This window comes from Eschrichtius robustus, chromosome 16 (genome assembly GCF_028021215.1).
Source record: "Eschrichtius robustus isolate mEscRob2 chromosome 16, mEscRob2.pri, whole genome shotgun sequence".
In the NCBI taxonomy this organism is placed as follows: Eukaryota; Metazoa; Chordata; class Mammalia; order Artiodactyla; family Eschrichtiidae; genus Eschrichtius; species Eschrichtius robustus.
The window spans coordinates 55,261,045-55,274,302 of NC_090839.1; the positions used below are offsets into that span (position 1 = coordinate 55,261,045).

A 13,258-nucleotide genomic window follows, 5' to 3' on the forward strand; every position below is an offset into this window, starting at 1 on the left:
TCCATTTCCTTTCGAGGGTTCCAGAGAGTCCTGGGAAGTGCTCACACACCCTGTGGGCACAGCCTCTGCCCTGTACCCGTGGTCTCTGCTGTTCCTGTCATCTCTGAGAACTGTTTCTCCAGGGGTGGCAGGCACATTCCCTGAATCACTCCGTTTTGTCCACACAACAACACTGTGGGAGCGATAGTATCACCCCAGTTTTATAGATGAGGAAACTGAGGCCCACAAGAGTAAGTGACTTGCCCAAGGTCACATCGCACAAGGTCAGTGGCAGGGCGGGGATTTTCACATCAGCTTCGCCAGACTCCAAAGTTGGAGTTGTTTTCTCACCATTCTGGTCTGCCAGGGTGGGGCAAAAGGGAAGGCAGGAGTGAGGGGCACAGAGTTTGGGGAAGGTGGCAAAGATGAGGAGTTTTTAAGTGTTTACGACGCCCCGTGCAGGAGGGAGGCTTTGGGACAGACGGCAGAGCCTGATACGGACAGCAGAGCATGATTTGGAACTTGACTCTGGTTCTGGGGCAGAAGGCGCTGGTCGTCCAAGGCAGGCCCTCCCAGGTCTTCAAGATTCCTGAGGGCCTGAGAGTCTCACACTATTTTAAAAAGAACAATACTTTTATTTGAGGATAGCTCAAAGAAGTCATTTACAAAACGCCTTTTGTTTTCAAAGCACAGCTTTTCATAAAAAGCAATGTCCACCCTTTAATACATGCTCTAGTACACAGGTGTGTGTCAGGGGGCTGCCCAGGACTTGGGGAGCTCCGCGGGCCCGGGATGTGCCGGTGCTCAGCATTCCTCATCTGAGTTGTCCTTTGCCCACCAGCAGACCTTTGGGGGTCTGGGGCTGGCCTGGGGGCCAGCGGGGGCAGGGATGGAGGCCGGGGCCGGGGCCAGGTTCACCCAGCCGGGCCCTCGGGGCAGCACGTGGCTTTCATTCAGTCTGAAGATGCGGTAGTTCTCATAGTGGACGTTGTGTGTGATGTCCTTCAGGTCTTGGAGGTGGGAGCTGGGAGATGGGCGGCAGGTCAGCAGGACTTCCAGGGCATCCTCCAGGGCCCCCACAGCCCCCCGGGCTCCCCACATGCTCACCGGATGAGCAGGTCTCTCAGGAGGGGGAACTCACAGTGAGCCATGTTCTCCACTGCAAGATACGGCACCAAACCCCTGAGCACAGGCTCTGTTCCACGTCCTGCCCTCGGCCAGCACCGAGTAAGCGCCTGCTGTATGCTGCACACCCCCTGCCACCGCCAGCCCTTCCCCCCATTTTTCCCTGTGTTAGCCCACCTCCCGTTTGTTTGTTAGTTCATTCATTCATCACGGCTGTGTCCCAGCCCCTGGTACAGGTGGCTCCTATAAACAGTTGTTGAATCTGCAGGGCCTTCCTCTGCTCCCTCAGGTACCCCCTCCCATCCCACATTTCCTTCACTGTGCTTTTCCCACCTGTCCTTGTCTGGTCAGCTCTGTGGGCACAGGGATATTATTGGTCCCGCTTTCACTGTATCCCTTCAGGAATTCCACATAGCATGCCTGGCACATAGTAGGCCCACAATCAATTCTAGTGAATGAATAGGGTGCCTCCTGGGTGCCAGGTATTATGCAAAGCGGAGGCTCTGCCCCCTCCAACCACCCTATGAGGTTGATGTTACAGTGATACCCACTTGACTGTGAGGAAACTGAGGCCCAGGGGGTCGGGGAACTTGCCCGGGGCTTCCGAGCTGCACAAGGGAACTTGATCCCAGGTCTGTCTGTTTCCTGTGCCGGGCTCTGTGGTGGGTGTAAGGATGCCAAAGGCAACAGGGCGTGCCCCGCTTTTCAACATGTTCTCCCCTGAGCCCTCGCCAGGGCCCCTGCACTGACCTTCAATGATGCCCCACTTCGTCTTCCGGCCCAGGACACACCTCCCATTCACAATGTGCTCTCGGTCAGCCCCGACCACAGCGAAGGGGATACGTTCCTGCAGGGAAGGGACAAGATCGGAGGGTTGGCCCCACCCGGGAAGTAGAGAGAGAAGACACTGAGATAGGAACCTGTAGGATGCTGTCCTTTGTGGGGAGAGAAAGTGATAGAAGGAACCCAGGTATCTGAAGTCAGAAGACACAAAGTCTAATCAGTGCCTCGGTTTCCTCATCTGTAAAATGGGAGTCATGACAATACTGATGCAGGGCTCTGTGAATGTTTGGGAAGCATAATTTTGGGCTTAGCATAATGAAGGGGTTAGCAGAACAAGTCTTGGAAACCAAGTGTTACTCAGAGCTATACTAGTGATATAATTCTGCTCATGCCCAGTTTCCTACCACCTTCAGCCATTATCATGAGGGTTAAGAGATAATTTTGTACTATAATTCGAAAAGATACATGCACTTCTTAGTTCATAGCAGCACTATGTACAATAGCCAAGACATGGAAATAACCTAAATGTCCATTGACAGCTGAATGGATAAAAAAGATATGGCATATACACACACACACACACACTGGAATATTACTCAGCCATAAAAAAGAATGAAATAATGCCACTTGCAGCAACATGGATGGACTTAGAGATTATCATACTAATTGAAGTAAATCAGAAAGAGAAAAACTGGGACTTCCCTGGTGGCGCAGTGGTTAAGAATCCGCCTGCCAATGCAGAGGACATGGGTTCAAGCCCTGGTCCAGGAAGAACCCATATGCCATGGAGCAACTAAGCCTGTGCGCCACAACTACTGAGCCTGCGCTCTTAGCCTGTGAGCCACAACTACTGAGCCTGTGTGCCACAGCTACTGAAGCCTGTGTGCCTAGAGCCCGTGCTCCCCAACAAGAGAAGCCACCGCAATGAGAAGCACGCGCACCGCAACCAAGAGTAGCCCCCGCTCGGGGCAACTAGAGAAAGCCCGCGCACAGCAATGGAGACCCAATGCAGCCAAAAATAAATATATACATAAATTTATTAAAAAATGAAAGAGAAAGACAAATACTATATGATATCACTTATATGTGGGAATCTAAAATATGATACAAATGAACCTATCTACAAAACAGAAACAGATTCACAGACATAGAGAACAGATTTGTGGTTGCCAAGGGGGTGGGGTGGGGGAGGGATGGACTGGGAGTTTGGGATTAGCAGATACAAACTACTATATAGAGACTGGATAAAAAACAAGGTCTTGGGCTTCCCTGGTGGCGCAGTGGTTGAGAGTCCGCCTGCCGATGCAGGGGACACGGGTTCGAGCCCTGGTCTGGGAGGATCCCACATGCCGCGGAGCGGCTGGGCCCGTGAGCCATAATTGCTGAGCCTGCGCGTCTGGAGCCTGTGCTCCGCAACAAGAGAGGCCGCGATGGTGAGAGGCCCGCGCACCGCGATGAAGAGTGGCCCCCGCTTGCCACAACTGGAGAAGGCCCTCGCGCAGAAACAAAGACCCAACACAGCCATAAATAAATAAATAAAAATTTAAAAAATAAAAAAGATATCTTATTAAAAAAAAAAACAACAAGGTCTTACTGTAGAGCACAGGGAGCTATATTCAAAATCCTGTAATAAACCATAATGGAAAAGAATATGAAAAGGAACATATATATATATTTATAAATATGTATATATAAATATATACATATACATATACATTATATATATATATATATATATATATATATATATATATATATATATATATATATATATATAACTGAATCAGTTGGTGTACACCAGAAACTAAGACAACATTGTAAATCAACTATACTTCAATAAAAGAACTTTAGGGCTTCCCTGGTGGTGCAGTGGTTAAGAATCCGCCTGCCAATGCAGGGGACACGGGTTCAAGCCCTGGTCTGGGAAGATCCCACATGCCACGGAGCAACTAAGCCCGTGCGCCACAACTACTGAGCCTGCAGTCTAGAGCCCGCGATCCACAACTAATGAAGCCCGCATGCCTAGAGCCCGTGCTCCGCAGCAAAAGAAGCCACTGCAATGAGTAGCCCCCGCTTGCCGCAACTAGAGAAAGCCCAGGAGCAGCAATGAAGATCCAACTCAGCCAAAAATAAAAATAAATAAAAAATAAATTTATTAAAAAAAAAAAAAAAACAACTTTAAAAAGAGAGAGAGAGGACTTCCCTGCCCGTCCAGTGGTTAAGACTCTGCCCTTCCACTACAGGGGACATGTGTTCGATCCCTGGTGGGGGAAGATCCCACATGCCGCGGGGACCGGTCAAAAAATTAAAAAGAAAAAAAAAAAACAGAGAGAATTCTGTAAACCAAGGGCTGGCAACCTATGGTTCCTGGGCCAAAGCAGGCAAGTTCGTTGGCATACAGCCCCCGCCATTCATTTACTCTTGTCTATGTTGCTTTCATTCTACTACAGCAGAGTTGAGTAATTGCAACAAAGTCTAAAATACTTACCATAGTCTGGCCCTTCACAAAAAAAGTTTGCTGAGCCCTGTTGTAAATTCTGGTTGTTTACTTATTCATCACAGGAAGTGGAGATTAAACACACAAGTGCTGCATGTAGGTTTGTTTTTCTAAGAATTATGTTGTGATGGGGAATAAACTGATGCTAACAATAATAACTGTCTCTTGCACACTTATTATGCATCAGCCCGTATGTGACCCTCAATAGATGTTATATATCTGGATGATTTATTGAGAGGTTAATTTGAATACATTCTCCTTTATTTCCCCCAGCACTGTTCCAGCTGTGACCAGGCTGCTGTCCTTGCTGGCCTCAGGACAGAAAGCAGAAGGTCAAGGCTCTTTGAATCTTTCACAGGAAATACTGTTCATTGCTCCAATGGGGAGCGGAAAGAGGGAATGTGTGGAGAAATTGGATGCCAGGCAAGAAGCAGGGCTTCCATGTACAGATGTGCAGTTTGTGTACTGCACAAACATAACCCACCATGAGGCTGTGTAGGGCTGAAATCCCATGCAGGCTCCCTTCTGTGAAGGAAGCTACTGCCTTTTTCTAATTCAAGCTAAAGTGCTGTGTAGGTTAGCAGGGTCCCTAGGGGAGGGAGTGGAGGCCAGGTGTCTATGGATGAAGAATCCCAGGCCTCACCCAGGTGCTTTGCAGGATCCAGACAGACTGACATTGAATGTACCACAAGGACAGGAAGATGGGGGCTTGGAGGTGAAATTCAGTTGATTCAGAGAAAATGAAGATGTAAGCTATTTCCTTTCTTTCTTCCCCTCCCCCTTTCTTTCTTTCTTTCTCCCTTCCTCCCTCCCTTCCTTCCTCCTTTCCTTCCTTCCTTCCTTCCTTTCTCTTTCTTCAACTTTACTGAGTATAATTTACATACCACAAAATTCGCCCTTTTAGAAGTACAGTTCAGTAGTTTTCAGTATTCTCACAAGTTGTGCAACCATCACCAAAATCTAACTCCAGAGCACTTTCATCACCCCAAAATGAAAGCCCGTACCCTTTAGCAGTCACTCCCCATTTCCCCCTAAACCTCCCAGCCCCTGGCAACCACGAGTCTATTTTCTGTCTCTATAGATTTGCCTATTCTGGACATTTCATGTACTGGAGTCATATAATATTTGGCCTTTTGTGTCTGGCTCCTTTCACTTAGCATCACATTTTCAAGGTTTATCCACATTGGGTTAGGGTTAGGGTTAGGGTAGGATCTATCAGAACTTTATTCCTTTTATGGCTAAGTAATATTCCCTTGTATGGATAGACCACATTTGTTTATCCATTCACAAGTTAATGGACATTTGGAATGTTTCCACTTTTTGGCTATTACAAATAATTCTACTATGAACATTTGTGTATGAGTTTTTATGTCAACATAGGTTTTCATTTCTTTGGGGAGTGGAATTGTTGGGTCATAGTAACTTAGTGTCTAACCTTGAAGAATTGCCAGACTGTTTTCCAAAATGGCTGCACCCTTTGACACTTCCACAAGTGTGTGAAAGTTCCAATTTCTCCACATCCTCACTAACACTTGTCATTGTGTGTCATTTTGATACTAACTACCCTAGTGGGTGTGAGGTGGTGTCTTATTGTGGTTTTGATTTGCATTTCCCTCATGACTGATGATGTTGAACAATTTTTCATATGCTTAGTGGCCATTTGTATAAATTCTTTGGGGAAATGTCTATTCAAATCCTTTGCCCATTTTTAACTTGGGGTACTTGTCTTTTATTGTTGATTTGTAAGCGTTCTTTATATATTCAGGATACAAGTCCCTTATCAGATATATCATTTGCAAACATTTTCTCCCATTCTGGGGGTTGTTGATATGACCTATTTCTTGCTCACCTTGAGTTTGTGGATGAGTGGAGATTCAAACCTGCTAGAAATATATGAACTTTCCCCAAGTTGCAGAGAGAGATGAATCTTCAGATGGAAAGGATGAGTGGAAAGCACATCACCCAGCCTCGGTCCCACCAGCCTCCCCACCTCCCATGGCCTCCTACCCGGATCTTGCTGTTGAGGATCTTGTCATTGATGTCCTCATCGAAGCACTTCTGTGGATACACCTCTATGCCGTGAGTCTTCAGGTTTTCCTGGATCTGGGGACCACACACAGGTGACCTCAGCCCACCTATGCACTCTTCCCCGCCTCCACACCCCCACTGACCTCAGACTTGTCCCAGGTGCCCAGATCACCCTGTGCCTGAAGGCCTCTCGCTCCTCAATGGTCAGGCTGTCGGCCCGGGCGATCACAGGCACCACGTTCACAGTCCGGCAGAGCCGCTGCAGGAACTCAATGTCCAGGGGCCGCAGGCTGCTCAGGCGGGGCAGCGATGGCAGTGAGCATACGATGAGTGGGTGGCAGCCCACAGCCCACCCTGGGGGTCCCTCCTCCTCCTCTTCTTCTCCCCACGCAGGTGGCCCTCTGCCCGCTGGCTCAGCCACCTCACCAGTGCCCGGTGGGCGGCACGAAGTACACGCAGCAGTGCACTCGGGTGTCGGGGATGTGTCGCTGCCGGGTAATGAGGATCTCCTCCTGCAGGTACTTCTCATACTGCTCACTGATGTAGCCCAGGATGGGGTCCCAGCTGGGGTGGGAGATGGCTCAGCCTCAGAACCTCGCCAGGAGCCCCCCTCAACCTAGGTCCTCTGGGTGCTCTCCCCTTAGGATGACCAATCGCCCCGTTCGCCTGGGACACAGGAATTTCAGTCCCACACAACCTGAGGCCCTTGGTCACCCAAGTACCATCCCCCCACACCCTTGCATCTTCAGAGAGACCCCTGCTTCCTCTTCCGTAAAATGAGGACAGTAAGAGAGCGCCTACTTTGTAGGGGAGGAGTGAGCATTAAAGGAGAGAAATTGCTGCAGCCTGGCTCAAACCACCAGGGACTCTCGCCCAATTGTTGCCAGGGTCCCTTCCCCCAACAGGACTATTGTCAACACAGCGGCCAAAAAGATCCTTTTCCTGCTCAGCCTCCAGTGGCCAAAGAAAAGCCAAAGTCCTTATGTTGCCCTACAAGTCCCTACCCCATCCCACTGCTGAGCTCTGCCTCCCCTCCCCACCCCAACCCCACTTCATGGCTTTTGCACCTGCCGCCCTCTGCCTTGATCACTCTGCTTAAAACTGCACTCCCCCACCAACTACAGCTCCATCCCCCTTTCACTCCCAGAAGTGTCCTGTGTTGGTGATAAAGAGTTCAGGTTCACCCTCCACATAACTGATTAATTTTGTTCACTGTTTGCCTCCCCACACCCATGACAATATACATTTCATGGAGACAAAGATGTTCATCAGTTCTGTTCATTGCTGTATCCCTGTGTCTAGAACAGAGCTTGCACATACTAAGTGCTCAGTGAGGTGCTGTGTGCTGGGCTGGCTTCACGGGAGTGTGGATGGAGCCGGCACTCAGGGCTCTGAACCACGAAGGGCCCACGCAGGGCTGAATGCTCTGCGGGTGTGGTCTTACAATTCTTAGTAATTTTTGAATAAGGGCCCCACATTTTCATTGCACTGGGTCCCACAAGTTGTGCAGCCAGTCCCGATTATATGTGTGTGTGTGTGTGTGTGTGTGTGTGTTTCATCTCCTTGAGAGCCTAGAACAACTCTGCAAGAGGGATGTCGTCATCCCCAAGTTACGAAGAAGGAAGAGGAGGCTCAGAGAGCTTGCGTGGCCAGGCTCAGGTTACACAGCTGGGAAGTGGTCAAACCCAGGGGTCCTGACTCTGGAGTGTGGGCTTCTATCCCCCTGCCATACCATAGCCTCTATCAAGTGCTTCCAGGCAGCAAGCAAAGACCTTTACATACTTGACTCCCTTTGATCTTGGGGGGAGAGTTGCACACACCCATTGTACAGGCGAATAAACTGAGCCTCAAAGATGCCACAGCCAGGTGGCTCCAGGCCTGGATGTTTCCCAGAGACTGGAGGGGCAGGGGCAGGGGCAGCCAGGGCTCTGCCCTCCCCACCTCCCCGCCAGGACCCACCACTTGTTGTTGTTGATCTGGTCCCCGAAGCCGGGCGTGTCGGTCACGGTCAGCTTAAGCTTCACGCCGCTCTCCTCGATGACTGTAGGGGGAGAGCAGAGGGCTGAGAGTGGGCCTGGGTGGGTGGGGTGGGGGTGGGGTGAGGGGGTGCTCTCTCACCGTGGGTCACAGACTGCAGCTGCAGCGTCTGGGGTGTGGGCACCCCCAGGCCCGGCATGGTGGACTTGCACATCTTGGACTTGAAGAGTGTGTTCACCATGGTGGACTTGCCCAGCCCGCTCTGTCCTGTGAGTAATCACACGGCAGCAACAATGGTGGATGCGTTAGGCATGTTTCTGAAATTCTTAAATAAATTGTTTTAGAAAGTAAACTGTTTTCTAAGTATAACAAATACAGAAAAGCACGTATTATCATAAGTCTCCAGCCCAATGCCTTCCCCCATTTTTTATTGAGGCAAAATTCGTATAATAAAAAATTAACATTAACCATTGAAAGTGTACAATTCAGTGGCATTGGGTACATGCACAATGTTGTGCAACCACTACCCCTATCTAGCTTCAAAACATTTTCATCACCCCAGCAAGAAACTCTATATCCATTAGGCACTCACTCCCCATTCCCCCTCCCCCCCAACCTCTGGCAACCACTAATCTGCTTTCTATCTATGGATTTGCCTATTCTGGACATTTCTTTTTGGCCGCAGCACTCGGCTTATGGGATCTTAGTTCCCCAACCAGGGATGGAACCCGGGCCCTAGGCAGTGAAAGTGCCGAGTCCTAACTACTGGACCTTTGGGGAATTCCCTGGACATTTCATATAAATGGAATCTCGCAATATTTGTCCTTTTGTATCTGGCTGCTCCCACTCAGCATAATGCTTTCAAGGGTCAGCCACACTGTTGCATGTGCCAGAACTTCATACTTTTTCATGGCTAAATAATATTCCATCAGATGGATAGACCACACTGTGTTTATCCATTCATCTGTTGATGGGCAGGTCAATGCATTTTTACAAATTAAACCACCCATGTATGCAGCACCAGATAAAGAGACAGAACACACAGCTCCGCCCAAGACCACTCCTGCCTCCTCGCAGTAACTGTTAACACAGCCCCAGGGACAGCCACTCTCCTGACCTCATCAGTAGGGAGCAGCGCTGCCCACCCTCTACTTGGGGAATCACACAGCACGTGCTCTTTCATGTCTGGCTTCTTTTAGTGAGATTCCCCTATGCTGCCTGAGCTTGTAGGTGGTCCATTCTCCCTGCTGTGCAGGCTTCTCAAACTCCGAGGACCACACCCTGCAGTAGGAAACATCCTACATCACAGGGCAGGACACACTTTTGTGTCTAAAACTGAAACTGGGACTTCCCTGGTGGTGCAGTGGTTAAGAATCCGCCTGCCAATGCAGGCAACAGGGGTTCGAGCCCTGGTCTGGGAAGATCCCACCTGCCGCGGAGCAACTAAGCCAGTGCGCCACAACTACTGAGCCTGTGCTCTAGAGCCTGCGAGCTACAACTACTGAAGCCCATGTGCCTAGAGCCCGTGCTCCACAACAAAGAGAAGCCACCGCAATGAGAAGCCCGCGCACCTCAACGAAGAGTAGCCCCTGCTCACCGCAACCAGAGAGAAAGCCCACACGCAGCAATGAGGACACAATGCAGCCAAAAATAAATGAATAAATAAAATTTAAAAAATTAAAGAAGAACTGAAATTGTCCTTTGGGCTGTGCTATCCAATATGGGAGCCACACCTGGCTATTGCCACTGGCAGTACAGCCATACGCCAATCTGAACCGAGATGTGCTGTCGGTGTAAAAGAACAAACCATATTTTGCAGACTTGTTATGACAAAAACAACGTAAATGATCTGATGAATAATGTTTTATATGGATTATATGTCGAGATGATAGTATTTTTGGAATGTATTGGTTTAAGTAAAAAAGACGATTAAAAGTAAGTTGTCCTGTTTCTCTTTACTTTTCTAAAGGAAGCTACTAGGGAATTTAAAATTATGTATGTGGCTCCTATGACATTTCATTTTTTTTGGCCGTGCTACGTGGCATGCGGGATCCTAGTTCCCTGACCAGGGATTGAACCCGGGCCTCCAGAAGTGGAAGTGCAGAGTCTTAACCACTGGACTGCCAGGGAAGTCCCCTCCTATGACATTTCTATCGGGTACCCCCACCTTAGAATAATGCCCTTAGTTGGTGCTACACACTCTGACATTTTATGTTCCATTATATACAGTTTATTTTGTGAGAAGTGTAGTTTTTGACCTACAACATTAATTTTGCATATATAAAAATGCAATTCCGGATAAAACTGACCCATGGGGAACCTCCTAGATGCTAGGCACTGTGCTAAGCCAGATGAGGAAACTGAGGCAGCAAGGGGTCAGAGGCCCTGCCCCAGGTCACACACTGGGGGTCATTAAGGCCTGGGACCAGGATCTGAGTCCGTTGTTCCCTACTTCCTGCCACACATGGCCTCCCTTTTTATTGCTTTGTTTGCGTTTGGTTGGGGCTTCACGGTGATTTTTGTCTTTTCACAATTCAGTTTCCCAGATTTCCACCTACAACACTCTTGTGAGGTACGACTATCAGGCCCACTTTACAGATGGGGAGACTGAGGCTCTGAGAGGCGACAGGTCCAGGCCCACAGGGTGGCGTCCATTGGTCTGTCCTCCTGTGAGCCCGAGGCCCTTCACTCACCAACGACCATGATGTTGAACTCAAATCCCATCTTCATGGCCTTGATCTTCAGTTGGTCCAGCACAGCCTCGATGCCCACGTAACCAAGCATCTCGCAGGGTAGGGTCCTCGGGCTGGAGGCCCGTGATGAGCTGGGGGAGGGGGACTGCCTCAGGGGGTCCATGGGGCCAAGGAACAACGATGCCTGTCATCCGGGTGGGGTGGGGAGAAGGGGGTCACTGGGGCTCCAGAGGGGGACCACCCGAGTTCTCATTTCTGAACCCTGACTCCTGAGACCTGCTCCCAGGCACTCCCGTACTTCATGCCCCTTCACCTATGCACACCACAAGTCCCCACTGCCCACAGGGTTTGTTGAGGGGTGCCTGGGGGAGCTGCTTCTCAGGGGAGACTGAACCCGCTTTCTGATATGCACCAGCCCCAGGGATCTGTCTCTCCCCACTCAGACTCTCCCGCAGCAGAGTGTGGCCAGCCTGGCAAAACACAGGGGCTGGACCCATGGGGGACAGAGAAGGAGAGAAGCAGCCTCATGTGGCACCTGGTGGCCTTGGATCCCTGTGGGAGCCTTGGGGGGCTGTCCTGTCCTGGCAGACCCTGGTTATGTGCTGAGGGGGAGGGGAGAGGGTGACAGTTAACTGCAGAACCTGAGCTCCACCCCCTTCCTGTGACCCCACCTGGGGGCTACTCTGCAGCAGGGGGCTGAGAACAGGGACAGGTAAGCTACTCCACCAGGCCCTTTCGGGTCACTGCCCTATAACCCTCACAATGACCCCGGCCTAGTTCTATAGACAGGAACCCCCTGCCCCCGCCCCGGGGAAGCGCCGTTGCCCAAGGTCACTTAGCTGGTAAGTGGTAGCCCTGGGCAGCAGCCAGTCCCTCTGCTTCCAAGTTCATGCCCCTTAACCACTCTGTTGGGGAAGCAAACCTGTGACCCTTGGCCAGAAAGTACAACATCCATGTGTTTTCTTTGGTCCGTCCATTGTTGGCATCGTAGTGTTTTAAATTGCCAATATAGCCAGAGTTTTGTCTGTGCACAACACTGTTTTAGGAGGCCTAGGATGTTAACTTGTTAATAATCATCAGAGCCCTGTGAAGTAAGTGCTGTTACTACCCCCAGTTTCCAGATCAGAGAGTCCAGTGAGTGGTTCAAGGTCACACAGTGAGGAAGTGGCAGGGCTGGGATCTGTGTCCACATGCTCACCCTCTGTGGCCTCTTTTCTTGTTCACACAAACCTCTAGATTTCTGGTGTATCTTAGAGATTATAAGCCTTGGCAACTCTGGGTCCAGCCTACAGCTGACTCAAGCTGCCCTCTTTTCTTTTCTTTTTTGGCCACGTCACGCAGCTTGCAGGATCTTAAAGTTTGCTGACCAGGGATTGAACCCGGGCCCTGGCAGTGAAAGCGCCAAGTCCTAACCACTGGACCACCCGGGAACTCCCTAGCTGCTCTTTTTAGATGGGATACGTGCTCTCCAGTTTGCCATAGTCCTCACCCCTCCCTAATGTCTCCCCAATAAGATGTTTCCTATACCAAGTTCATCTCACTCAGTTATTTCTTTCTCACCTGTTTCCTGGCACCTGAGTTTGCAAGCTCTAAGCAATCCTCTGTCTCAGATGTTGGCAAATATTTTCTGTAAAAGGCCAGATAGTATAGATTTTAAGTTTTGCCAATCATAAGATCTCTGTTGCAACTACTCTTTGGCTCTGCCGTTGCAGTGGGAAAGCAGCCACAAGTAGATGGACAGGAGTGGCTGCGTGTCAGACTATTTACAAAAGCAGGTGGTGGTTTGCCGCCCCCACTCTGCCCACCAGGACTCAGCAACTCTGCCCGATCTGCTCAGCTCAACTGTCCTGAGCCCCAGCAGCCTCTGTCCCTCCCTGCCCATGCCCTTCTGCTCCCCCACTTTCTACACATCTGAAGACAAAGGCTTAAACTTCACTTTCCAGGCTTGGAGGCAGAGCCTGCCCTGAACGCGTGCCATTCCTGCTGGAGAACTCTCTCAAGCTACGCCACAGCTCTTGAGGGACATGGAGAGGCTGGCCTCCTCATCAACACAGATGAGAACGTTCTGTGCGGATCACCAAACAGCGCTGCTGACATGGAGACCCACCTTGCACGGGAGGAGACTCCGTCTCTGGGAATGTCTCCTAAGGAAATAAGCCTCTATGCCCAGAAAACA

At 50.0% G+C, this 13,258-nt stretch overlaps 1 protein-coding gene across 1 annotated transcript; it reads right to left on the reverse strand.

Annotated features, from left to right (window-relative positions):
• Nucleotides 1-783: 783 nt before the first annotated feature.
• Nucleotides 784-11,245, reverse strand: SEPTIN12 (septin 12). The gene is given in 9 exon segments (XM_068566171.1): nucleotides 784-1,003; nucleotides 1,087-1,138; nucleotides 1,855-1,951; nucleotides 6,392-6,538; nucleotides 6,540-6,702; nucleotides 6,839-6,976; nucleotides 8,372-8,453; nucleotides 8,531-8,656; nucleotides 11,083-11,245. Coding segments are annotated over 9 exon segments (1,188 nt in total).
• Nucleotides 11,246-13,258: the final 2,013 nt, after the last annotated feature.